This window comes from Ranitomeya variabilis, chromosome 1 (genome assembly GCF_051348905.1).
Source record: "Ranitomeya variabilis isolate aRanVar5 chromosome 1, aRanVar5.hap1, whole genome shotgun sequence".
Lineage (NCBI taxonomy): Eukaryota > Metazoa > Chordata > Amphibia > Anura > Dendrobatidae > Ranitomeya > Ranitomeya variabilis.
The window spans coordinates 866,147,933-866,175,866 of NC_135232.1; the positions used below are offsets into that span (position 1 = coordinate 866,147,933).

At 40.5% G+C, this 27,934-nt stretch overlaps 1 protein-coding gene across 2 annotated transcripts in view; it reads right to left on the reverse strand.

The window, feature by feature from the left end:
* The window catches only part of UNC5C (unc-5 netrin receptor C), a 530,679-nt gene that overhangs the window by 43,967 nt on the left and 458,778 nt on the right, over positions 1 to 27,934 (reverse strand). For both annotated transcript variants that reach the window (XM_077277392.1, XM_077277402.1), the window contains 3 exons: positions 24,571 to 24,762; positions 12,539 to 12,883; positions 10,588 to 10,675 (listed from right to left, as the gene is read on the reverse strand). In XM_077277392.1, the coding sequence (XP_077133507.1) occupies positions 10,588 to 10,675; positions 12,539 to 12,883; positions 24,571 to 24,762 (625 nt within the window). The remainder of the gene's footprint in view (positions 1 to 10,587; positions 10,676 to 12,538; positions 12,884 to 24,570; positions 24,763 to 27,934) is intronic.

The following is a 27,934-nucleotide window of genomic DNA, read 5'->3' on the forward strand; positions in this document are numbered from 1 at the left end:
CCCGCACCAAGAGGGGAAGAAGACGGATGAATATGTCCTTTTTCCAGAGACTCCTTGATATATGAACGCATAGCGGTATGTTCAGGTACCGACAGATTAAACAGTCTTCCCTTAGGAAATTTACTGCCTGGGATCAAATCTATAGCACAGTCACAGTCCCTATGAGGAGGCAGTGCACTGGACTCAGACTCACTGAAGACATCCTGATAATCAGACAAATACTCCGGAACTTCCGAAGGCGTAGAAGAAGCAATAGACACAGGCAGGGAATCCTCATGAATACCACGACAGCCCCAACTTGAGACTGACATAGCCTTCCAGTCCAGGACTGGATTATGGGTCTGTAACCATGGCAGCCCTAAAACGACCAAATCATGCATTTTATGTAAAACCAGGAAACGTATCACCTCGCGGTGTTCAGGAGTCATGCACATGGTAACCTGAGTCCAATACTGCGGTTTATTTGCTGCCAATGGTGTAGCATCAATACCCCTAAGAGGAATAGGATTTTCTAATGGTTCAAGAGTAAATCCACAGCGCTTAGCAAATGAGAGATCCATGAGACTCAGGGCAGCACCTGAATCTACAAACGCCATGACAGGATAAGATGACAGTGAGCAAATCAAAGTTACAGACAGAATAAATTTAGGTTGCAAATTACCAACGGTGACAGGACTAACAACCTTAGCTATACGTTTAGAGCATGCTGAGATAACATGTGTAGAATCACCACAGTAGTAGCACAAGCCATTCCGGCGTCTATGAATTTTCCGCTCATTTCTAGTCAGGATTCTATCACATTGCATTAAATCAGGTGTCTGTTCAGACAACACCATGAGGGAATTTGCGGTTTTTCTATCACATTGCACCGAATTAGGTGTCTGTTCAGACAACACCATGAGGGAATTTGCGGTTTTGCGCTCCCGCAACCGCCGGTCAATTTGAATAGCCAGTGCCATAGTATCATTCAGACCTGTGGGAATGGGAAAACCCACCATAACATTCTTAATGGCTTCAGAAAGGCCATTTCTAAAATTAGCGGCCAGTGCACACTCGTTCCAATGTGTCAGCACGGACCATTTCCGAAATTTTTGGCAATACACTTCAGCCTCGTCCTGCCCCTGAGACATAGACAGCAAGGCCTTTTCTGCCTGAATCTCAAGATTGGGTTCCTCATAAAGTAAACCGAGCGCCAGAAAAAACGCATCAAGATCAGCCAATGCCGGATCTCCTGGCGCCAGCGAAAAAGCCCAATCCTGAGGGTCGCCCCGTAAGAACGAAATAACAATTTTTACTTGCTGAGCAGAATCTCCTGATGAACAGGGTCTCAGGGACAAAAACAATTTACAATTATTCACGAAATTCCTAAACTTAAACCTGTCTCCGGAAAACAGTTCAGGAATCGGTATTTTAGGTTCTGACCTAGGATTTCTGATAACATAGTCTTGTATGCCCTGCACACGAGTAGCCAGCTGGTCCACACTTGTAATCAAGGTCTGGACATTCATGTCTGCAGCAAGCATAGCCACTCTGAGGTAAAGGGGAAGGAGAAAAAAAAACCTCAGAATCTTCTTTCTTATAATCCCTCTTCTGCAATGCATTAAACATTTAATACTGGCCTGGCAAACTGTTATGACACCAATGGCGAGGGTCTCAGAGGAACGTGGAAGTCTGCAGAATACAAAAATCCAGCTCATAGGGCAGTGGTAACTGGGTTGACCATATATCTACTCCTAACGCCAACACTAGAAGTAGCCGGGGATCATTCCTACGTTGATTCTAGATGACACGCGCCAGCCGGAGAATCTAGCTACCCCTAGTAGAGGAAAACAAAGACCTTTCTTGCCTCCAGAGAAGGGGACCCCAAAGCTGGATAGAAGCCCCCCACAAATAATGACGGTGAGGTAAGAGGAAATGACAAACACAGAAATGAACCAGGTTTAGCACAGAGAGGCCCGCTTACTGATAGCAGAATAAAGAAAGGTAACTTATATGGTCAACAAAAACCCTATCAAAATCCACACTGGAAATTCAAGAACCCCCGAACCGTCTAACGGTCCGGGGGGAGAACACCAGCCCCCTAGAGCTTCCAGCAAAGGTCAGGATATAGATTTGGAACAAGCTGGACAAAAATACAAAACCAAAACAAATAGCAAAAAGCAAAAGGCAGACTTAGCTGATATAACTGGAACCAGGATCAGTAGACAAGAGCACAGCAGACTAGCTCTGATAACTACGTTGCCAGGCATTGAACTGAAGGTCCAGGGAGCTTATATAGCAACACCCCTAACTAACGACCCAGGTGCGGATAAAAGGAATGACAGAAAAACCAGAGTCAAAAAACTAGTAACCACTAGAGGGAGCAAAAAGCAAATTCACAACAGTCTGTGAGGAAGGCAGGACTAACCAGTACAGGAGGTGAACCTGTCATAGTTATATTTTACAAAAATCATGTCCTCAATATATCTGTTAAAATGAAGAAAAATCGCTCTCTAATTTAAGGGTTATGTGACATAGGTGAAAGTCCTCTGTAAATACATAATGTTTCACCTGTGTCAGTAATCTTAATCTCAAAATTACTAAATCTGTGGAGCAGCCATGGGAAAGATGAAACTGACCCAACTATCATGTTCTGGAGTAATACTGCTCACTATTTTTTGACTATGAGATGCACTTTTAAGACTTGCTAAAACATGAGGGTATCTTACTGGCCTGAGGCAGTCTCCTGCACTCATATAGCGTCCGATCACTGAGAGCAGAGCTATTTACTCTCCCACTGCACAACACTGATCGGTCTGATCACTGCAGGGCAGGAGGGGAAGCTCAAGTTGACTAAATCTCAAGTGACAGTCAGTCTTTGATATTTGTATACATAGGCCCTTTGACTGAACACTCCATCCATCAGCCTGTTGCGGTTTTAATTACAGCAAGATCCTACCTTCCTATATAAATGTAGGCTTCAGCCCACGAGAGGATTCACATTAGGATAGGTTCCCAGCAAAGTTAACCGCCTTGTCATTGGCTGCTGGGCACACATGAACTGGCCAATTTATGTGCTAAATATCTTTGTTTTTTTCTATTTAATAGAGCAGCAATGCAATTCCAATTTCATATATTTCATGTTTGCATGCCGTAGCATTACAGAGTTACAGAAATTGGTAGTACTAAATCTCAATGGGCCCAGACATAGTCCTCACCCTGCAGCATGTTCTGAAACAGAACACCATTGAACACTGGATCTGAAGGACCTTTGAAAACATCACAGTTATGTGACAAGTTACATTAAAGTATGGGGAATAAGAAGACTTTACAACCGGTGTCACACTAATATGTGTGTGTGTGTATGTGTCTGTTCATGCAGGTGTTGGTGGAATTGTGTGTGTGTGTGTTCAGCTGAGCTGTAGGTGTACTATACATGTTTGTAAGCTGCAGAGCTGTGTTTTCTATGCAGCTCGGTTGTGTGTATGAGGCACAGTAGTGTGAATGAAACAGACCTGTATGTGCCTTTTATGCAAGCACCAGGTTTGTGTGTGAGCTGCGGAGTTGTGTGCATATGTCCTGTTTGTGGAGCAGCAGAGCTGTGTGAGCTTTGCTTTCAAACTTGGCATGTAGATTGTTTCAAACATCTTGGAGAAGTAACCAGCGATCTTTTGTACTTGTGGGCTTGGGCAAATCCTTCTGTCTCTTCATATAATCCCACACAGACTTGATAATGTTCAGTTCAGTGCTCTGTGGGGACCATATCATCACTTTCAGGACTACTTGTTCTTCTTTAGACTGAAGAAAGTTTTGAATGACATTACCTGTATGTTTGCGGTCCTGCTGCAGAATACATTTGGAGTCAATCTTGATGGTATTGCGTAATAGATGAGTATCTGCCTATATTTCTCAATATCAAAGATATCAAGAAATGGGCAACAATGAGGACTGTAGACACAGTGGTTGACCAAGAAATCTTAGAACAGCAGACAAAAGACACATTATTCTTACTTCCCTTAGAAATCTGAAGATGCCATTAGCTTAGAAGTGAAAGCAACTAGTGGGGCTCAGCTACACCCATCTACTGTTCGGAGAAGTCTGACCAGAAATAGTCTTTATGTAAGAAATGTGAGCAAAAAAACATATCTTCAACATGGAAACAAGGATAAGTGACTCAACTATGCATGAAAACATAGCAAATGAGGTGCAGGAAAATGATAGCAGGTGCTCTGAACTAATAAGTCAAAATGTTGTATATTTGGCTTCCACAAAAGTCATTTTTTTCACTTAAGGACTAGGATTTGATCATGATTAATCAGGACATTGGCAGATATTTATCCATCATTCATGCAATGCCATCAGGGAGGTGTCATGTTGACTTCAAATTTATTCTGCAGCAGGACAATGTACCCAAACATACAAACAATGTAATTAAGAATAATCTTCAGTATAAAGGAGCACTGGAAGTGATGATATGGCTTAGCCTTGATTTCAAAATCATCAAATCTATGTTGAATTATATGAGGAGATAGAAGGATGTGTGCAAGACTACATCCACAAAAGATCTGTAGTCTGTTCTCTAAGATGTTTGGAACAACCTTTCTGCCAAGTTCCTTCAAAAACTATGTGCAAGTGTACCTAGAAGAATTGATGCTGTTTTGAAGGCAAAAGGTGTTGACACCACATTGATTTCTTTTAATTCCTTTTATATTGTTCTTTTGTTCATTCAATTTTTTCAATGTTAATAAAATGAACTATTAACTCCTTTTTATTTTTAAAGCCTTCTTACTTTACATCATATTTTCCAAGGCTGCCTAAAATTATTGAACGGTCCTGTAAATGTACAGGATAGAGCAGGTTGGAAAACAAATTTAGTCAGAGATAAAGGCTCAAAACTGCAGTATGGTCACAAAATAAAAAAAATGTAAAAATGCATTGTATACAGTCCCACATTTGGAAGGGGTGTTCCTCAGAGAGATGTTGTTGTTGAGCATCTGCACTAATGCTACATACGGAAATATGACAGGTAGGGAAATAGGCAATGTGATAAATGTTGATGGCTGAAATATTATTCCTATTCACTAATCTTGTCAAGTTCAATCATATTTTTTCACAAAATAATTTTTAAATTGGATCATCTTCCCGTCTCGAAGATAGAAATTTATAGCATCAAGTATGTCATAAAAATAATCACTAGCACAGAAGTTCTTGGTACTAAATTTTTCAGAGTAATATGACTGTGAGCTTCAAATGAACATCTGCCCAGGACTCACAGAGTCAAGGTGAAGATTGTGAGCCTGTATTCATCGTGATGCATATATAGACCGCCTTCTAAAAATAAAATGTCATCCTTTAAATTGGTGCAGTGAAGGTATAGATTGTAGAAACACATGGGCCAAATTAGAAGAGGAAATATAATTAAAAACATAGCCTTTGAGATTTGAGGTTGTCTTTTGAGATTGAAAGTAACACAGCAAGTCTATCGGCTCATCAGCCCAGTCAGTCTTGAGAAGAAATCCTTTAATCAACAAGTGCATTGTGTCAATGTCTGTGAAGGTGAACTTTGGTGTAGATTAATTTAAAACATTTTTCTTTCTCGGATGCCTCTGTTCCCATGGACACAGGACATCAAAAGTTTATATCTTCCTTTCATTCCCTCAGCCCCAATCACATGCTTCATTTACAGGTGCAGACCCTTACTCTATTTTCTTTATTTTACCTTGTGATTCATAGCATCTCTATGTGACTGAACATTTCCGAACTGTAATCAGTGAGCAGAGACATAAATCATGGGATAAAATCATGTACTATGTACCAGTCATTCATTGCATCACTGGAATAGCCTGCTCTGTTATGTAAAAAATAAAAAATAAAAATAAAAATAGAAATTTTAGCTAGTCATACATATTGCCTAAACCTGCAGAGTTTAGTGAGATTATGTGTATGGGAGTCTACTGACACACCACCTGATATTAGATGTCATATTAGTAAGGGATCAGACATGCTGGATTTCAACATGTCCAATCCTTTGTCAATCATAACTGGCAGCTATTTATTCATGTCTACTATTGAAAATGTTATCTATGAGGAGTGTCCATTATGATCCTGGTGATCAGAAGAAAAATCCAACTCTGGTTGAGTTTCTGGTGATTATATATATATATATATATATATATATATATATAGATGTGCTTAGTTACAATTGACTGAAAGTAGTCTTTTAAGGTGCAGAATTTTGATCTTGTCTGGAGTGATAATTTCTAACCTTTGAATAATAGGAGATTACCCAATTATTGACTGTAGATTCATGATGGAGTATACAACAGCTACAGGCTTATTCTGTGAGGTAGGTGAAAAGAACAGAATCCTTACTGAAACGATCAGCTGTATGCTAATGGATTGCTGAGGTGAAGATGCAATAACAGCAATTTATTAACAAAGCAGACTCTTTTCCAGAACAATGGAGAAACCCTCATGTGGTGAGAAACACATAAGAGTTTGCAAAGCATTTGTATATATTCCAGAAGAAAAACACACCAAACTCCAAAAGAGTCCAGATGAATATTTGTCCAATTCAATGACAATGGCAAAAGGTTCAGAATCGTAAACCCCAGCACAGTGTTACTTTTAGCTATAGGGATCTGAATGATGTGATGACAATATTGGAAATAAGAACAGAAGCAAAACTTACAGTGATCAGACTACTTCTAAACAATGGATGAAGTCATTGCAAGCCTAAACATTACAAGTGAGCAGTTATAACAGATTGCAGGCATTCAGCAAGAGAAAAGAAAGGTAAACCATCTGTACATCTGTCATTCAAGGCACCCACAGGCAGAACCCACATCTTGGCAAGACAAGTCTTATCTCTTAGAATATGTAGCTAAAAATGGATAAAGGCTGCAGAGTAAGTAATGAAATCTATGTATAATAACCAATGATATCTGACACAGACACAGATGGAATGCATTAACCCAAGATCCAAGCATTTTGATAAGAAGTTACATTTTCTTAGACATCTGCAAGAATAAAGAGTTTTAGATTTGGAGTATTGCCCAACTGAGGATTTGATTGCATATATTTTTGTATGGCCATTCACCGCTGAGATAGACATTCTGGGCTTAGCCTTAGCTGTTAAGAAAGGTACTGGAGTACAAAACAGCTGCAGGCTTATGCAGGAGCTAAGCTGATGGTAGATGGGGCTGTTTAAATGATTAGTGTTCTGTTTGACTTTTGGTTTGTGTGTTACCTCCTTCCAGAAATCCTCCATGTTTTGATTATGAAGATAATGGTCGCTGCACGTCCTACGTAAATCAGTTAATAATACCACAATGTAAGAGTGCTTAAGATTCTGCTGAAATCTGCAATATTTCACATTTATTATCTTAGCAAATGGTAAAGCTTTGTCTCAGGTACACATTTGGGGGACTATTAGTTTGGGTCTTGAGCTGCAATACTGCACATAACCTGTGGACAGGTGTGGCAATGTTTTTGGGATAAATCAGCTCTGTTTTTCTAATTCTGTATATTAAGGTTTGGGTTTCAATCTTACCATTCCCGTAAGATATAAACTAAGTACCGGGAAGTCAATGTTTAAAAGTTTTAGGCACAACTGACTAACAAGGTATTTCACGTCCACATCTACAGGGGATACTGTAGGAGAGAAAAGTGCAAATAGGGTCTTATCCGATGGAGATCACAGAGTATCAATGAGTTTACACTCACTTGATATTTCCTGGAATTATGGCATAAAAAGAACTCATCAGAGTTAGCAGCTGCCGCAGATCCACTGGTCAGACAATTGTCACGGGGGAACTAGGTGAGCGAGAGCAAATAACCCGGGCCCCTGCAATTTCCCTCAGACTAGGGAAATCCTGACTGACCCTCTACCTGAAGTTTACACTGATGGTGTGCATGTCCAGGCCTCGAACCTCACCCTGTCTCCTGTTTCAACCCTGAAACCTCCGCCCACCACCCAGTGAAGAGGTAATACACCAATACCCACAGTAAGCACAGACAAGGATAAAGGAAAATATACACCACGCCGCAGTCACTCAGGAATACACTATAAATGTGCAGGGCAAAATAAATACAAATATAGGAAGGAGTAAATAAGACAATATACAAGAAAATATACCACCAGCAACGAATCTCCAACAACCAGCTCTCCACTCCAGACCGAGATAACAACGCACAAGACAGAAGCTATAATCGGTGACGCCCAATGATCAGGAGAACTATTTAAAGGCAATGGGCATGGCCCAGCTTCCAATCCGAGGATCAGGTAAATTAACCCCGGAACAGCTAGATAAAATCTAGCCGACGTCAATGAGCAAATAGTGGTCAAAAGCGGAATTACCGCTGTCTGTCGAACGACCTGGTCTGAACAGCGTCCGACATGACAACAATGACCGATTCAGAATTTTCAATTGGAGAGATTCGTGGATATTACCCATGCTGCTGCATAAAGGAATGTCCAGCGTATTAGAGATACAAATGGTGGTTTATTCTCAACGCGTTTCAAAGTCACTAGGACTTCTTCTTCAGGAGAGATACAAGCATACAATACTATTACATGCTGTTTATATAGATTCCATATTCACAATCTGGCACCAAGGAAAGTCACATGTTGCATAATGTCAAAGTTCATAAGACTGACACATGGTGTAGCACATGAGAGGTACCGGTTTGGAATGACATGACATGCAATACAAATATCAAATTTATTGTGTACTTACAATTATATATCCTTTATGTAGGTATATTGATTCAGAAGAAAAAAAAGGGAAAATAAAAAGCCCGAAGGAACAGAGTTATAGTGACAAGGATGGGCACGAACCTACGAATAAAAGAGAAGAAAAAGAAGGACAGCAAGGACCAAAACAGATCCATCAGTCCCATGAGCCAACGTTCAGGATGGAAAAGATTATTTGTCCAGAAATATATATGGAGTGTAATGGATCTCCGGGGACAGGAGATATTTTCTTTAAAAGGCTACTACCAAGAAATAAAATCATGTTTATTAATTGGTTAAAAAAATATTTAAAAAATATTCTATTAATAAAAATAATAAAAATTGCTAAAAAATAATAAAGAAGAACATCCATGAGTGTTTATTACATATATATCAAGAATTCTCCATATATATATATATTTATAGTGATTTCGTACTCCCAATTGGTTTTCAAGGCATGTATAGTCACAGAAACAATTTTATTTTAGGGGCTCTAAAGAGGCAAATAAAATGTTTCTAAAGAAGCTAGCAACCCTGCGCAACTGAAGGAGAAGCGAAGCATGGCAATATTGCGTTGCAGAGGGCCTATTTATTTAATGTGTCAAAATTAGTGTTGAGCATTCCGATACTGCAAATATCGGGTATCGGCCGATATTCGTTGTATCGGAATTCCGATACCGAGTTCTGATATTTTTGTGATATCGGAATCGGAGGTTCCTATAAGCTCCCAGGCGTGTGCGGTGCGTATGGTTCCCAGGGTCTGGAGGAGAGGAGACTCTCCTTCAGGCCCTGGGATCCATATTCATGTAAAAAATAAAGAATAAAAATAAAAAATATGGATATACACACCCCTCCGACAGACCCTGGACCTCAGCGGTGCAACCGGCAGCCTCCGTTCCTAAGAATGCAGTGAGTGTAGGACCTGCGATGACGTCGTGGCTTGTGATTGGTCACGTGAGCGGTCACATGAGCGGTCACGTGACCAATCACAAGCCGCAACATCATCGAATGTCCTTCACTCTGCATTCTTAGGAACGGAGGCTGCCGGTTGCAGCGGTGACAGCCAGGGCTCGTCCGAGGGTGAGTATATCCATATTTTTTATTTTTATTCTTTACTTTTTACATGAATATGGATCCCAGGGCCTGAAGGAGAGTTTCCTCTCTTTCAGACCCTGGGAACCATCCAGGATCACTTCCGATATTTGTGTCCCATTGACTTGTATTGGTATCGGCGATATCCGATATTTTTTTGATATCGGCCAATCCAATCTGATACTTTCAAATATCGGAAGGTATCGCTCAACACTAGTCAAAATTAACCACCCAGTATTATACCTGAGAAATGTAGTGTAAAAAGAACCCAAGATCCACAGAGACAAATTAAGTATAGTGGATTCACAAAGAACAGAGAGGATTTCTACAAAGGAGCGGGACCTTATCACAAATTCACGCTGCTAAATAAGAAGAGGGACAGGACACAGCAGGATTATGCTGAACCTGTCAAACCAGTAACGGTCATGTGCTACACCATGTGTCAGTCTTATGAACTTTGACATTGTGCAACATGTGACTTTCCTTGGCGCCAGATTGTGAAAGTGGAATCTATATAAACAGCATGTAATAGTATTGTACACTTGTATCATCTCCTGAAGAAGAAGTCCTAGGGATTTTGAAACGCGTTGAGAACAAACCACCATTTGTATCTCCAATACGCCTGGACATTCCTTTATGCAGCCGCGCCGGTAATATCCACGAATCTCTCCAATTGAAAACGTCCACATCTAAGGCACAGATTTGCTTTTCTTTGGAGATAAATTGACCACCAATGTAGCTGCAGTGATCTTCTCAGATTAGCAAGATGTCTGGGCAGTTACCTCATGTTCTCCTTCCTGTGCACTGTCACATACATTTCATAGACTCTTCCCTGAGGAACGGCTCCAGCAGGAATCAGCAGGCTCACTCCTAAAGAAAAAAGAAAGATAAAAGAAACAAATAAATAGAGAAATCAATTAAATAATAAGAAATTATATTTGTAAGGGGAAGACAGGCAATTTATGTTTGAAGCTTGCATTCATGTTTCCATAAAAAGAATTCATTTTACAGGGCAATGTTGGGTTTAAGTCCTCAAAGCCAAGATGAAAAATGTTACCATGGAAATAGAACTCCTACTTATGGCTCTCAAAAGCGAAATAATTGGAGTAAGGTGAAATGGTAGGAGAAGGCTATAAAAGAAACAGTTTTTTTTTTCTTTTTAGAGAAATAAACATTCACTCTCATGTTCCAACAACAAGTACAATGAAAGTGAATGATAAAGAAAAGTTCAGTTTGGGAACTATTTTTATTTCATCAAAGATGCCTTAGGTTTTATGTTTAGAGCCATCATGGCTTTTCATTTTTTTTTTTTTGTTACTACTCCAGTTTATTTTTTATCTCTCGATAGGAAGTGGCAGAGAATATTTAGTACTTTTGTAGAGGAAAAGTGTATTCTTGCAGAAGGCACATTTATGACATTTCCTAAAGTGCGCAGGAAGCAACTTTTTAAAGAGGATTTGTCACCCGTCCTGACATGTCTTTTTTTTTTGTGTAAATTTTTGTATTCCCCATGGAATAACAGTTCTGAAGAGTCTGTTCATATAACTATGCATTATGCCATTCATTCGTTGTCCCTCTGAGAAATTTATGAATAAACTGACAACTGGGTGTTACAAGAAGGGGGTGTGTCCCGACATAGTCTGAAACTTGCAGCTCTGATAGGACAGTAGTAGAATTTAGGGACACAACTTAAGCAAGTAACACCCAGTTGTAAATTTATTTACACATTTATAGGAGAAATGGCAAAAAATGGCACAGCATATACCGTAGTTCAAGATACTTCAGAAATAATATGGAAATATAATGGTTTACCAACAAGGATAATTCACATATTAGCATATACAATCAGCTTAGGAAATTAGACCTTCATGAAACAAGCTAAGGCCTCCTTCACACGCCCGTATAAAACCAGTATGGGAAAAATGTCAGTGTTTTGGATCAGTGTGTCATCCACGTTCCTCCGGTATACATAAAGAAAGAATTAAATTAAAAGCTTCTCCTATACTTTGCAATGTTAAACATGGACAGCACACGAACGGCATACAGTTGGCACTCGGATGCCATCCATCCGTGTGCTGTACATATATTTTCACAGACCCATAGACTTATATTGCCTGTTGTCATCCATGACAACACGAACATGGGCATAGTGGCATAGGTTACAATGGATACATGTGGTATCCATGAAAAAAACAGAAACCATCTGTACTGGAAAAACGTACACGTGAAAGGGACCTAGTAGGAGGACAAAGGGAATCCAGAAGAAAGGAACCCCAGAAACACTGTCATTAGCCATTAATGTGGAATTTATATTGCTGTATTTGATTTTTTGCACACTATGGTGTTATAAAAAGTTTAAACTAAAAAGTTTAAATATAAAAAACTAAACCGGTGTTGAAGATCCTTTGTCACGTGTCTAAGGATATTCTTTGAAGCTGTCCCTGCTTGTAGCCACCATACATATTAGACCAGTGATACAGTGATGGCTCTAGTAGAAATGATGCGATATGTCAAAATTCATCCAACGGGAAGCTTTAAATGTATATGGGCATTACTTATCTATCTAAAACAAAGGTAGTCACATACTTATATATATTAACTTGCACAATAGTCCCATATTGTTTATAAAAATATTCAGCATGCATACACATTTTTGAAGACGATATCTTCCATTTCCAATTTGATGTTGCTTCGATCCATGTTGAGTACTATAGGAACAATTGCTGTACCTACCTGAATTGGGAATAATCAGATGTCCACCTAGTGAGTTGAATGTTCCAAATGCAGAACATGAAGGATCTGTTTGCCTTGCAAGACTTTGGTTCTTCATATTTAAAGTTTCATTTTCCAGTAAAGACTGTGTGATCTGAGGAGAAAGTTTTGACGCATAGTCCGACAAGTCATCTTGAGGTGTTACCGCACCAGAGGAGTTGTACACTTTGATTTTCAAATTAGGAAGAGGGTCAAGGAGAGGAGAATTGGTCATGGGGATCTTGTCAGAGACATCATGCAGAGCATAAACAGGCCCTCTGTACAGTGCTGCTGCAGATGTTAGGTCAGGTGGAATTCCCAGGAGATCTGTTGACAAAAGGAAAATAACGATGATTAGCTTAGCACGTGTATGACCTTGTAACTGAAATGGCTAGAATAGTAGCAGTACAAAAGAAAAAAATACATATATATTTTACAAGACGGCAATATATACACAGTATATCACAACAGTGAGTACACCCCTCACATTTTTGTAAATATTTTATATGTTTTCATGGGACAACACTGAATATATGACACTTTGATACAATGTACAGTAGTCAGTGTACAGCTTGTATAACATTGTAATACAGTAGAGTCATTAGAATCATTACAAACAGAGTGATCTATTTCAAGTGTTTATTTCTGTTAATGTTGATCATTATGGCTTACAGCCAATGAAAACCCAAAAGTCATTATCTCAGTAAATTAGAATACTTTATAACACCAGCTTGAACAATGATTTTAAAATCCAAAATGTTGGCCTACAGAAATGTATGTTTAGTAAATGCACTCAATACTTGGTCGGGGCTCCTTTTGCATCAATTACTGCATCAATGCTTCGTGGAATGGAGGTAATCAGTGGCACTGCTGAGGTGTTATGGAAGCCCAGGTTGCTTTGATAGCAGCCTTCAGCTCGTCTGCATTGTTGGGTCTGGTGTCTCTCATCTTCCTCTTGACAATACCCCATAGATTCTCTATGGGGTTAAAGGAAGCCTGTCAGCAGGATTGTGCACAGTAACCTACATGTACTGTCAGGTCGGCGCCGTTATCCTGAATAAAATGATACCTTGGTTGATGAAATCCATCTTGTGGTTGTGTCTTAATCTTTATTTTCAGTTTTGCGTTAATGAGATTCTCGTGCCCTAAGATGGGGCTGGGGAATGTGGTGCTCTGATTATATAATCATAATACAGACTGTTGACATGTCCTGATCCCTCACTGACCTGAACCCTAGTTTGCATAATGAATATACTAATGTGTTTATTTGAAAAACAGCATGTCACATAATCAAAATGGTGGCGCCTGTGCACATTCTGTTATCAGTTACTGCCTATTATCATCCTGTGTTTCAAAGGAAAAAAAATCACCATTAATATGGTGCTGTTGGGTGTGCCTGGGCATTAGCATCTATCGTGTTCCGATAAATGCTACTGCGCATGCGCCGCCTCTGGTGCCATTTTGTTCTAGTGTAGTTTTTTTTTTTTGACTGCAGCAACAAGGAATTGGCGGAGGCACTTGTGCAGTAGCATCTATCTCCTACCAATACATGCTACTGCGCAAGCGCCGCCGGTGGCACCATTGTGTTGTAGTGTACATTTTTTGGCTGCAGCAACAAGGAGCCAGTGGCGGCGCTTGCGCAGTAGCATCTATTGGACATGATAGATGCTAATGTGCAGGCACACCCGATGGCACCATATTGATGGTGATTTTTTTTCTTTGAAATGCAGGAAGATAATAGGCACTAATTGACAAGAGAAAGTGCGCAGGCGCCAACATTTTTATTAAGTAACATGCTTTTTCTCAAATACATTAGTATATTCATTATGCAAACTAGGGGGCAGGTCACTGATGGTTCAGTGACCTGTCAGCAGTCTGCATTATGAATATATAATCAGAGCACCACATACATGAACCTTGTCCTTAGGGCATGAGAATCCCATTAACATAAAACTGAAAATAAAGATTAAGGCCAGTGTCACACTTGAGTGTGCAATGCGAGAATCTCCTGCAAATCCATCTCATCAATACCCACTACTGCCACCGGCAGTTCGAACCGGAGCGTTCAGCTGCATAGAAATACATGCAGCCGCATGCTCAAGTCCTGAGTGCCGGTGGCAGGGCCGGGTATTGATGCGAGAGACTCGAGCGGGTTTCTCGCATTGCACACACAAGTGTGACACTGGCATAAGAAACAACAAGAAAGATTTAATCAACTAAGGAATAAATGTATTCAGTATAACTGCACTGACCTAACATGGTCTCGGTTGCTTGTGCACCTTTTTTCTACCACACAGCCAGCTTGTTTAGCAATTATCTTTTGTGTCTTACCCTCCTTGTGCAGTGTATCAATGACTGCCTTCTGGACATCTGTCAAGTCAGCAGTCTTCCCCATGATTGTGGAGCTACTGAAATAGACTAAGGGTCCTTTTTAAATGCTTAGGAAGCCTTTGCAGGTATGTTTTATTAATTATTCTAATTTACTGAGATGATGACTTTTGGCTTTAAGCCATAATCATCAACATAAACCAAAATAAACACTAAAAATAGATCACTCTGTTTGTAATGACTCTACGTAATAGATGAGTTTCACTATTTGTATTGAAGAACTGAAATAAATTAACTTTTTGATGATATTCTTATTTAGTGTGAAGCACTTGTAGGTCTAAACTGTGACTGGGCCATTCATGGACATGAATATGCTTTGATCTAAACCATTCCATTGTAGCTCTGGCAGAGTGTTACGGCCACTATACTGGTGGAAGGTGAACCTATGCCTTAGACTCAAGTCTTTTGCCACCTCTAGTAGGTTTTTCCCCAGGATTGTCTTGTATTTAGCTCCATCCATTTTACTATCAACTCTGACCAGCTTCCCTGTCCCTGCTGAAGAAAAGCATCCTCACATCAGGATGCTGCCACCACCATATTTGACTGTGGGGGTGGTGTTCAGGATTATGTGAAGTCTTATTTTTATGCCACACAAATCATTTTGCATTTAGCCCAATAAGTCTTAATTTTGTCTCATCTGACCAGAGCACCTTCTTCCACTTGTCACGTAGGAGACACATTGTCACGGAGCAGAAATAGGAAGACAGGAGATGAGGAATCTGGGTCCCTGAACTGCCTCTCAGGCTAGGGAAAGCCCTGTCTTTCCTTAACTTGGGGGTACCCTTGAAGGTAGGGAGGCCCAAGTCACTGAACTGTCCCTGTCTCCTGTTAAACCCTGAACTAAACCCCCAACCCCCACCCCAGGAGGTGAACAGTGTAAACAGCACCACAAAGCAAATAAACAATATGAGAGTGATGGGAACACGGTACCAAAAGGTGAATGCACAAACTACAAAGTAACAAAAACTCAGAACTTAGCTTGTGCACGCCGCTGCAGACTCCACAACACAGATAGTAAGCAACTGAGCTCCAAACACCAGACTTGGCTGACACCAGGGAGCTGCTACTTCAAGGTTGGTCTCCTGAAAGGACCTGTATAACCAACAGTCAGCTGATGCACCAGGTGACCTTATAAAGGATGGTGGGAGTGGTCACAAACATCAGCTGACCCAGCAGCAATGCAATAACACCAGCGGCCACCGGGGGGAGAAAACTGTATTAACCCCCAATGACCAGAAAGGAAAAAAAGGTTTAAAGGGACTCTGTCACCTGAATTTGGAGGGAACAATTTTCAGCAATAGGGGCGGGGTTTTCGGGTGTTTGATTCACCCTTTCCTTAGGCTGGTTTCACACTTGCGTTTTTGTCTGCAGCGTTTTTTGCACAAAAAACGCATGCGTTTTTTTTCCCTATATTTAACATTGAAAACGCATGCGGTTTTTTGCACATGCGTTTGGTCGCGTTTTCAAACGCATGCGTTTTTTGTCTGCATGCGTTCATTTTCAAAAATGCTACCTGCAGTATTTTCTTGCGCGTTTTTTTGCCGCGAAAAAACGCATGCGTTTTTTCGCGGCAAAAAAATGCATTGCTGTCTATGTAAACGCATGCGTTTTTAAGCACATGCGTTTGTTTGCGCTAAAAACGCATGCGTTTTTATAGAAAAAAAACATAAAACACACTGAAAAGCCACCCACCACCATCAAGGTGATAAAGGGATCCAAACCCTAACCCTAACTCTACCCCTAACCTCACCCCTAACCGTTTAATGAACATTTTCTGACAGTCACATTGCCACGTATTTAAGTGCCACGTATCACGTATTTCAGTGCCACGTGCCACGTATTTAAGTGCCACGTGCCACGTATTTAAGTGCCACGTGCCACGTATTTAAGTGCCACGTATTTAAGTGCCGCGTATTTAAGTGCCACGTGCCACCTATTTAAGTGCCACGTGCCACGTATTTAAGTGCCACGTGCCACCTATTTAAGTGCCACGTATTTAAGTACCACGTATTTCAGTTGCACGTATTTCAGTGCCACGTATTTCAGTGCCACGTATTTCAGTCACGTTTAGGGTTAGGGTTAGGGGTAGGGTTAGGGTTAGGGTTTTCTTGTGTTTTCTTGTGTTTTCTTGTGTTTTTCTATAAAAACGCATGCGTCTAAAAAACGCATGCGTTTTACCGCGTTTACATGCGTTTTTCACACATGCGTTTTTTTTTTTTTTTTAAAAACGCATGCAGATAAAAACACAAGTGTGAAACCAGCCTTACCCGCTGGCTGCATGCTGGCTGCAATATTGGAATGAAGTTCATTCTCTGTCCTCCGTAGTACACGCCTGCATAAGGCAAGATTGCCTTGTGCAGGCATGTACTACGGAGAACAGAAAATGAACTTCAATCCAATATTGCAGCCAGCATGCAGCCAGCGGGTAAGGAAAGGGTGAATCAAACACCCGAAAACCCCGCCCCTATGGCTGAAAATTGTTCCCTCCAAATTCAGGTGACAGAGTCCCTTTAAATCAGAGGGAAACCAGACCTGCCACAGATCCAAACATGGATCGTGACACACATGTTGAAATACACTTGCAATTATATGGAACAAATTTAGGTTTTGTTTTTACATTTTCTCCTTTTAATTCAACCAGTCTCATGAGCTTAAAGTCATCCAGATACTAGAGTACAAAAGCAATTGGCTTGATGGCAATCAGTCTACTAACCTCAATCGAAACTGCAAGGATAACATTTATGTGTGAGGCTGCACTCCCTATTAAACTAATGGTATCAAGGTGTGCCCTTCAATGCATATGTACACCGTATGTGCCTTATAACTGTGTACAAGATGTTAGGGTTGGCGGAACGCATCGAATATATTTATTAGGTGAGATAGGTGCGTCTGGGATCCACCGTGCAGGAAAGAACCTGCTGCTAAGTAAGGCGGTGAAGTAAATTAGTAAAAACGAACTCTGTTACTTCACAGAGCCCATAGTAAAGAGAACACTGTGCTCTGTTTAGCTCACAGGGGACACAGCTACTGAGTAGAGCTGACAGTGGTCATGCAGTCCAAACCAAACACGCAGCTCCTCTCCGGTGGAGCCGGAATTCTAATGGCTATTAGCCAGCCCTGAATTTACTCATAAAGAACTCCTCGCTGGAGGTGCCAGCATTCTAGGGGCTTATTTCAGCCGGGTCCCTGACCGTGACCGCACAGACGACAACACTGGCGCTGAGCCCGTACATATTTGATACTAGTGCATGGCCGTGCGGTCATGAGAACCTTTTATAGCTGCAGCAACTTCAGGACCTTCCCAGAAGGACCAATGGAAGGCTGCCACAGAACTTGATCAGGTTCAGGACCTTCCTGGAGGACAAATGGAAGTTGCTGCAGTACCTGAGCATGTGATCCTTGATCTCCACTGAGAGATCTTACCCTGGGCATGCTCAGTGTGTGCAAAGCAGGACTTAGTCCCAGAAAAGCCTGCTTGCTGCAGACCAGTGCAGGGTACAATAGCAGAGCCTGGAAAGGCAGCAGTAACCCTTTGCACAGTATCAGATTCAGTGGGATGCTGGGACTGATGTCTCTGCTGAGCAGGCTCCACTGCTGCCGATGCAGACATGGCTCGAGATTCCTCCTGTGCAGAGGCTGGAACTTGACTTCTAACACTAGACACGTGTACTTTACAAAGCCAGTCATATGGGAAAGAAGTAAAGCAAAACAGGTTGGCTATAGTTTTTATACCATTGCTTTGGTTGTCTCTCGAAAACATATGTTTTTTGGAAAGTAACCAGCACTTTGAAGTAAGCAATTTCCTAATAGTGTGCACTACGGGAGAGAAAATCGTCAGCAAGATTTAGTATCTGCTGTTCGTCTTCAACTTACAGTTCTTCCCCTGAAAGCCATTATGTGATGAGGAAAGGTAATTTGCTTATTAAACCTTTCACAGATGAAGTGCATGACATTTGTGGATATTCTTTAGTCTTATGTTTTTCCTGTGTGATGGCATATGTGGCCCTTATTCACATATCATCTCTTCTGTATGCGGAACTAAGAGCTATTTGCTTTCCATTTAAACACAATGCGGGAGGAAGGATGCAGAAGCCGTACAGTAATAGTAGCTGGCTCTTCCTCTCTTTGACAATGACATATACACACAAACAAGATACAGAATTGTGTTTGGAATGGAAAAATATTCTTTATTCAAATTTTGGGCCAAATTGATTGTTCTGTCAGATGTAAGCAAAATTTAGCTGTCAAAACTGACACAACTGGAGTCAATTTAGAGACACATTGCAACATCGCAGCATGGCATCTTCAGACAACACCAATAATTTCACAAACATTCTTTTCAAAGCCTTCCGCTCGGCCTACTTTATAAGGAAAACTGGCACAGCAGCTGTTGACTGGCAGATATAATTTCCTTGAAATCATATGTAGAGTATGGCATGAACATATAGCATTCACTTTAGCTCTTGCTGCTCTGGCTTTACAAATCAAGCCAGTTCAAGATATAAACACATATCGTATATATATATTCACTCATTTTTCTTAAAGAGGTTGTGTCATGGACAAAGTACATTTTAATTAATAGATCTTAGAATAAAAATAAGTTCCACAATGGGATGTGTTAAATAATGTTCCTGTGCTGAGAGAATCTTATAAATGTGCCGCTGCTATCTACTGTGTAATGGCTGTAAAAAAAAACAAACTATAAAGAGAATATAGAAGTAGTAGCCAGGAATGCATAAAAGGTTTTTACTTTATTAAACTAAATAAAAGGTATAAAAAAGATAATGTCAAACAAGGCCACACAGGGTAACTCCAGATATACTGTACAGCCAGTTCATATAAATACATGCACAAAGGAATGTTGATTAATTATATATTGTGGAGTTTTATCCAAGAAGTATTGTTTCTCCTTGCAAAGATCGACATGCTAAGCATGCCGAGATGAGGAGACTTAAAGCCACAATGCTCCTCTGAGTAATATGCTAATTATGCAAATTGTCTCTTCAGAGAGGAAGAGAGCTAGAACTCTAGTGCCACCTATTGGAAGGTAGCAATCCTACAAGTCAATGCTGACTTATCCTAAGTCATGTGACAAGGCTCGTTAAAGGGTCAACATTAATTTGTAGGATTGCTACCTTCCAATAGGTGGCACTAGAGTTCTAGCTCTCTTCATCTCTGAAGAAACAATTTGCATAATTAGCATATTGTGGAGTAAAATCCTACACATAAAATAGTAATCAATATCAAAAGCTAAAAAACGGAGACATATCAGTAGGTCAAATAGAGATACAGAAAGTGCAACACTCACAGGGATATGGATAGTGATGCAATTAGATAGTACACATGAGTAGTTATTTGGGTCAGACAGCAAATGACCTTGGAGGAAGCTGTACGCGAAACGTTCTTGAAGGGCACTCTTTTCACTGTCACCCAGGTTGTACCTGCCTTCTATTTCCTTATACCAATTTTAGTTCTATGTTCTTTCAGCCTCAGTACTTATCCATTGTTACAGAGGGTTGTGCCCATACTAGGTCTATAATACCACCAACTTTTGGTCTAGCTTCAGTATTCTGAGTAGTAGCCTGATTTTGTTGCTGTACATACAGTACAGACCTAAAGTTTGGACACATCTTCTCATTTAAAGATTTTTCTGTATTTTCATGACTATGAAAATTGTACATTCACACTGAAGGCATCAAAACTAAGAATTAACACATGTGGAATTATATACTTAACAAAAAAGTGTGAAACAACTGTAATTATGTCTTATATTCTAGGTTCTTCAAAGTAGCCACCTTTTGCTTTGATGACTGCTTTGCACACTCTTGGCATTCTCTTGATGAGCTTCAAGAGGTAGTCACCGGGAATGGTCTTCCAACAATCTTGAAGGAGTTCCCAGAGATGCTTAGCACTTGTAGGCCCTTTTGCCTTCACTCTGCGGTCCAGCTCACCCCAAACCATCTCGATTGGGTTCAGATCTGGTGACTCTGGAGGCCAGGTCATCTGGTGTAGCACCCCATCACTCTCCTTCTTGGTTAAATAGCCCTTACACAGCCTGGAGGTGTGTTTGGGGTCATTGTCCTGTTGAAAAATAAATGATGGTCCAGCTAAACGCAAACCGGATGGAATAGCATGCCACTGCAAGATGCTGTGGTAGCCATGCTGGTTCAGTATGCCTTCAATTTTGAATAAATCCCCAACAGTGTCACCAGCAAAGCACCCCCACACCCCCACACCTCCTCCTCCATGCTTCACGGTGGGACCCAGGCATGTAGAGTCCATCAGTTCACCTTTTTTGCGTCGCTCAAAGACACGGTGGTTGGAACCAAAGATCTCAAATTTGGACTCATCAGACCAAAGCACAGATTTCCACTGGTCTAATGTCCATTCCTTGTGTTCTTTAGCCCAAACAAGTCTCTTCTGCTTGTTGCCTGTCCTTAGCAGTGGTTTCCTAGCAGCTATTTCACTATGAAGGCCTGCTGCACAAAGTCTCCTCTTAACAGTTGTTGTAGAGATGTGTCTGCTGCTAGAACTCTGTGTGGCATTGACCTGGTCTCTAATCTGAGCTGCTGTTAACCTGCGATTTCTGAGGCTGGTGACACGGATAAACTTATCCTCAGAAGCAGAGGTGACTCTTGGTCTTCTTTTCCTGGGGCGGTCCTCATGTGAGCCAATTTCTTTGTACCGCTTGATGGTTTTTGCCATTGCACTTGGGGACACTTTCAAAGTTTTCCCAATTTTTCTGCCTGACTGACCTTCATTTCTTAAAGCAATGATGGCCACGCGTTTTTCTTTACTTAGCTGCTTTTTTCTTGCCATAATACAAATTGTAACAGTCTATTCAGTAGGACTAACAGCTGTGTATCCACCAGACTTCTGCACAACACACTGATGGTCCCAACATCATTTATAAGGCAAGAAATCCCACTTATTAAATCTGACAGGGCACACCTGTGAAGTGAAAACCATTCCCGGTGACTACCTCCTTGAAGCTCATCAAGAGAATGCCAAGAGTGTGCAAAGCAGTCATAAAGCAAAAGGTGGCTACTTTGAAGAACCTAGAATATAAGACATAATTACAGTTGTTTCACACTTTTTTGTTAAGTATATAATTCCACATGTGTTAATTCATAGTTTTGATGCCTTCAGTGTGAATGTACAATTTTCATAGTCATGAAAATACAGAAAAATCTTTAAATGAGAAGATGTGTCCAAACTTTTGGTCTGTACTGTAGGTCATTTGCTGTCTGTCCCAAATAACTACTCATTTGTGCTATCTAACTGAACCACTATCCATATCCCTATGAGTGTTGCACTTTCTGTATCTCTATTTGACCTACTGATATGTCTCCATTTTTTAGCTTTTGATATTGATTACTATTTTATATCTAAGGGCAGCACGGTGGCGCAGTGGTTAGCACAGCAGCCTTGCAGCGCTGGAGTCCTGGGTTCAAACCCCAAGGGCAACATCTGCAAAGAGTTTGTATGTTCTCTCCGTGTTTGTGTGGGTTTCCTCCGGGTTCTCCGGTTTCCTCCCACATTCCAAAGACATACTGATAGGGAATTTAGATTGTGAGCCGCATTAGGGACAGCGATGATACTGTGTGCAAACTGTAAAGCGCTGCGGAATATGTTAGCGCTATATAAAAATAAAGATTATTATTATATCTAGGATTTAACTGCACAGTATATAAGTAATCACCATTCTTTTGTACATGTATTTATATGAACTGACTGTATATCTGGAGGTACCCTGTGTGGCTTATGCTTTTGTTTGACATTCTCCTTTTTATACCATTTATTTTGTCTTGATAATTGTTTAATAAAGTAAAAACCTTTTAAACATTCTTGTCCACTACTCATATGTCTTTATAGGCTTTTTGATTATAACGGGAGAGCCCTTAACTTTGGTCTATTAGATATTTGTGTAATGGCTGTGTCTGACCATACAGGAACATGGTCTGATCATACCAATGCTCCTGGGCAGGGAATGATTCAAATGATATTACAGCATGGGATCGCATCTGATGCTTTCTGTGAGGTAAAATAAGTTTCTTGACAGGCAGGTAAATGCTTTTTTCCTTACAGAAACCAGCAGCTGTGATCCCATGCTGTAATGTCTGTATACTCTCTTTTGCTTCCCCCCCTGCCCAGGCGATGTGGTATGATGACACCATGTTCCTGCACGGTCAGACATAGCCATTACACAGTACACAGCTGGGGCACATTTATAAGATTATCCCAGCAAAAAAACATTTTATCTAACACATCCCAATGGGGAACTTATTTTTATTCCAAGATCTATTGATTAAAGCGTTGTTTGTTTGTGGGACATCCCTTTGTGTCTCACTATACATTTTCAGAAATACGATGCTTGCCAATCTCCTGGCTTCCTGTTTGCCAAGCGGAAGTGCTCCCTACGATTGTCAGTTCGAACCAGCGGTATGACTTAGCTGCGGGTATGAACTGGGAAATCTGTGATGCAGCATTGAATGAGTTCAGGGACACTGAAGCCGGCCAAATCCATTGCACTTTAGCTCTTGGTCTAGCACAGGGAATCAGTGGGGCTATCACAGCCACTATAAAAGATGAGGACCCACTAAGCAGCGCATTTGTTTAGGTTTTTGCAGTCTAGGTATAGGAGGTCAGAGCGCACACCTCAGTCATTCCATATAGACATAAAAAAGTCTACATTTGATTGTAGTGTACTACTGCAGCTGAAGCACACACATTGAATGTGATAGCCTTAGTATGTGAATAATCCAAAGATTCACATGATAGGTAGGTGCTACATCTTCGTCATTGTGACTGTGAATTGTGCAGTGACAAAATCTTACACTCTGCATTTTTTTATTCTTTACACACTGCAAACAAGGAGGACAGTACTATACATCTTTATCCTATTTCCTAATTTTTCTCTTGAAGAAAAATGTTGATACCAAGGCTTGTGTGTCACAGCAACGATACTTTCTGGCTTGTGAGAACAAGCCATAATTTTTCCTTCTTTTTAAGACAAGAGAATAATCTCCATATACCAGAAATGTAAGCACAACTGTTTACTTCACAAAATGTTGTAAACATGTATATATATTTTTTTTTCTCAATTTCTTGCCGTAAAAGTTCAATGATGGACCCATACCTGCCACCTGAATACACTGACCTGTTGCTGGTTTACAATCTAAGTACCCTAAAAAGTTAGCGCGGTGTTGTTAAATAGGCTGTTAGTTACAACCCATTTACCCATAATGTTGAGGACATGACTGAGGTTCTGCTTGCTTAAAAGGGTTCAATAAAGAGATTTCAGTGTGTAATACATGTCTTTTCAGGGCAATTAGATGTTTTTGCAATATTGTGATTCATGGCCCATTTTTTGGAAAAATTCAGCAAAGCACATCCTCATCTCTACTTTTAAGGATATTGTTAGGGTTAAATGTGAAAATCACAATAAGGAGGTCTAGGGAGTTTTTCATCTTGGGATCACTTACAGAAACAGTTTTAGAGCTTTATGCGCAACTGGCAGAACTCCTACTAAGCTAGTAAGGAAGAAAACAAGAAGAAAAAACGAAAATTCAATACTGTAACATTGGCAATTCCTGTGACACAATTGCTGATTTAATAACACTCACCTTGTCTTGCGGCTTTAATGTTGACTGCTTGGAATCCACCATTCAATGCAGAAGTGTCAATTATGTCAGACTCAAAACCTCGATGGTTCTTCCGATAAACAAATAAAGCTACGATGACAGAGATGGCAAGGCAAACGATCACAGCAATGACGATTCCAACGTAGAGGGTGACGTTGTCTGAGGTTGGAGCAGCTATAGGAAACAATGACAGTGCTGTTACCAGTAGGAAAAATGTATCTACTGTATATTGTAAAGATAATTGGACATCTCACTTTAAAGAATATGAACACATCCAAGGCATTTTTTTTTACTTATGTGAATGTATTTGGGGCTAAAAATATTTTTTGCAACGGAGTTTCATTAAATATTTTGCACTGTTTAGCTTTTCTTTGTCTACTTTGATGGCCAGAGAATGAGATAACTGAGAACCGAGCAAAGTAACTTGTATTTGACTTTTTCTGAGCTCCTCTTAGCAGATTTATGACCACATCAAAGTTCAACTCAACTTTTATGTGGTCTGTGGTTATAAACCGGGAGTTCAAGACAGATAGAAGTATTTTTATGCGGTAGAATATTGGCAGACGAGGCCTTTGAGAACAGCTAGCCAAAAAAGTAGTGATTGTCGGCATTGAGCCTTCTATTTCATGGCATCTTACAGTACAAATGTCTTACTCACGGACTAATATAATAATCTCTGGGAAACAGTGAAATGTCTGAGTCATAGATATATGTGGAAATTTCTTCTGAAATGGGAAATTCCTATGTGATGAGCAATATTTATGTAGAAGATTGAACTTCCATCCGGTAGGGATTCTCAGCGGTGGAGATTTCATTGTTCATCATGATACTCCTTATTACAGATTCGGATAGAAGTTACATATTAAACTGTTCAAGATGGAATTTGTATGGGAAATGGATGGTCTGGTAGGCTCCAGCTCCAGCATTGTTAGTGTATGTTAATACCATCTTTTTCTGACACTTTTTTAGAGGATCCTCTCATAAAATGCCAAAAATGCTCTATAAAAATTTATAGAAATAATTGTTCCATTCATTTATGTGGAAAACGGCTTGCTATTAAAATATTCAGGCTTTTTGAGTGTCTCTTAAATTCTTCAGGCTTTTAAAGACACCAAGCATTTAAAATAAGTAACATGAACATTCTTCAGGCATTTTGTGCTTGGAAGATGCTCAATACTTTACAATATAAGTCAATGGGATGGCTAACAAGGCGCCACAAGACGCCTGATCATCTGTATGAGTATTTTGTAGACATTTTCACCTTAAAAAAACGCAAGCACTTTCTTCATAATTCATTATTCTTCATTACTTTATGTATTTTAAAAGCCATCTGGAAAATACCAGGAAGAAGACACCCAATATACGATAAGAAAAAATGCTGGCAGAAAAAACGAAAAAAAAATCAGGAAACAATCAAACAGTGTGAAAAATGTTGCTTTCAGAATAAAGTGTCAGAGAAAAGGAATGATTCCTGAAGTGTCTTCTGCTTGAAAAACACATAATGTGAACAAACGCTTATATAGTAAACTTTTTTTTTTCACAATTGACAAGAGTCTGACAACGAAAACAGCATCAACTTGGCAGGTATATCTAGTGCAGTATGGTTTATACAATCAAAAATATGAACAATGATTTCAAGCGGACAGAACATATGACGCAAGTATCATTAATGAACATGTTTAGCAATAGGGAGCGAGAAAATGGCCGGCGCTTAAGGCCCCGTCTCACATAGCGAGATCGCTAGCGAGATCGCTGCTGAGTCACAAGTTTTGTGACGCAACAGCGACCTCAGTAGCGATCTCGCTATGTGTGACACGTACCAGCGATCAGGCCCCTGCTGCGAGATCGCTGGTCGTGTCAGAATGGCCTGGACCTTTTTTTGGTCGTTGAGGTCCCGCTGACATCGCTGAATCGGTGTGTGTGACACCGATCCAGCGATGTCTTCACTGGTAACCAGGGTAAACATCGGGTTACTAAGCGCAAGGCCGCGCTTAGTAACCCGATGTTTACCCTGGTTACCAGCGTAAATGTAAAAAAAAACAAACAGTACATACTCACCATCTGATGTCCGTCAGGTCCCTTGGCGTCTGCTTCCTGCTCTGACTGAGCGCCGCAAAGTGAGAGCACAGCAGTGACGTCACCGCTGCGCTCTGCTCTCACTGTACGGCGGCTCAGTCAGAGCAGGAAGCGGACGGCAAGGGACCTGACCGACATCAGATGGTGAGTATGTACTGTTTGTTTTTTTTACATTTACGCTGGTAACCACGGTAAACATCGGGTTACTAAGCGCGGCCCTGCGCTTAGTAACCTGATGTTTACCCTGGTTACCCGGGTGCTGCAGGGGGACTTCGGCATCGTTGAAGACAGTTTCAACGATGCCGAAGTCGTTCCCCTGATCGTTGGTCGCTGGAGAGAGCTGTCTGTGTGAAAGCTCCCCAGCGACCACACAGCGACCACACAGCGACGCTGCAGCGATCAGCATCGTTGTCTGTATCGCTGCAGCGTCGCTGTGTGAGACGGGGCCTTTAGTAAAAGCCATCTGAACTGCATTTAAAACTGGTTTATGACCATGCCTGAGAGTATATTATCAGAGGGCTATTACTCTGCATTTCCTTCCAAAGCTAATTCAATGCAAATGGAAGCTGGCACATTCGAGATCCATGTGTTGATATGGTTAAAAACCTTCTTTAATCTGTGCCTACTGCAATCTAGTTTATTTCTGTTATGGAAACTCATGTAGGGAGATACAACAATGATGGTTGATATGTCTAGCTGTCCAAAACTGAATGTAGGTGATCATTTTAGGAAATAACTTCCAGAACTGATACATAAAATAGAAAATGTGCAATATTACATAAAAGAAGATTACTAGCCAAACTCCTGAATATTCAGAACTGAAGTACAAAATGCATATTAAATGCTTTTGCCATAAAAAAATGCTAGATTATTTTTTCCTAAGGGCAGGTGCACACAAGCAAATTCGTTATCCGAGTGCAATCCAACAAAACACCAGATCACACTCAGACCAATGTTAGACTATGGGGCTGCGCACATGTTTAAGTTTGATCCCATATTCGGATCGCATTTATATGACGTCTGACTGTAGTCCCATTAATGCACACTCACAGAATGGAGAATACGATTTTTTTTTGCCATCTCTTCATATGAGAGTATCAGATCACAATATGCGGACACTGATCAAACTCAGAGTTTGATCAGAGTGTCATAATCGGCCTGATTCTCTCGGTTGATAAACAATAATCTCGTATGCACCTGCCCTGAGAACTCTCTATTTGTCCCTCTGTTACTACTCCAGAAAATGTATATGTAAATGGACGTCATGGTC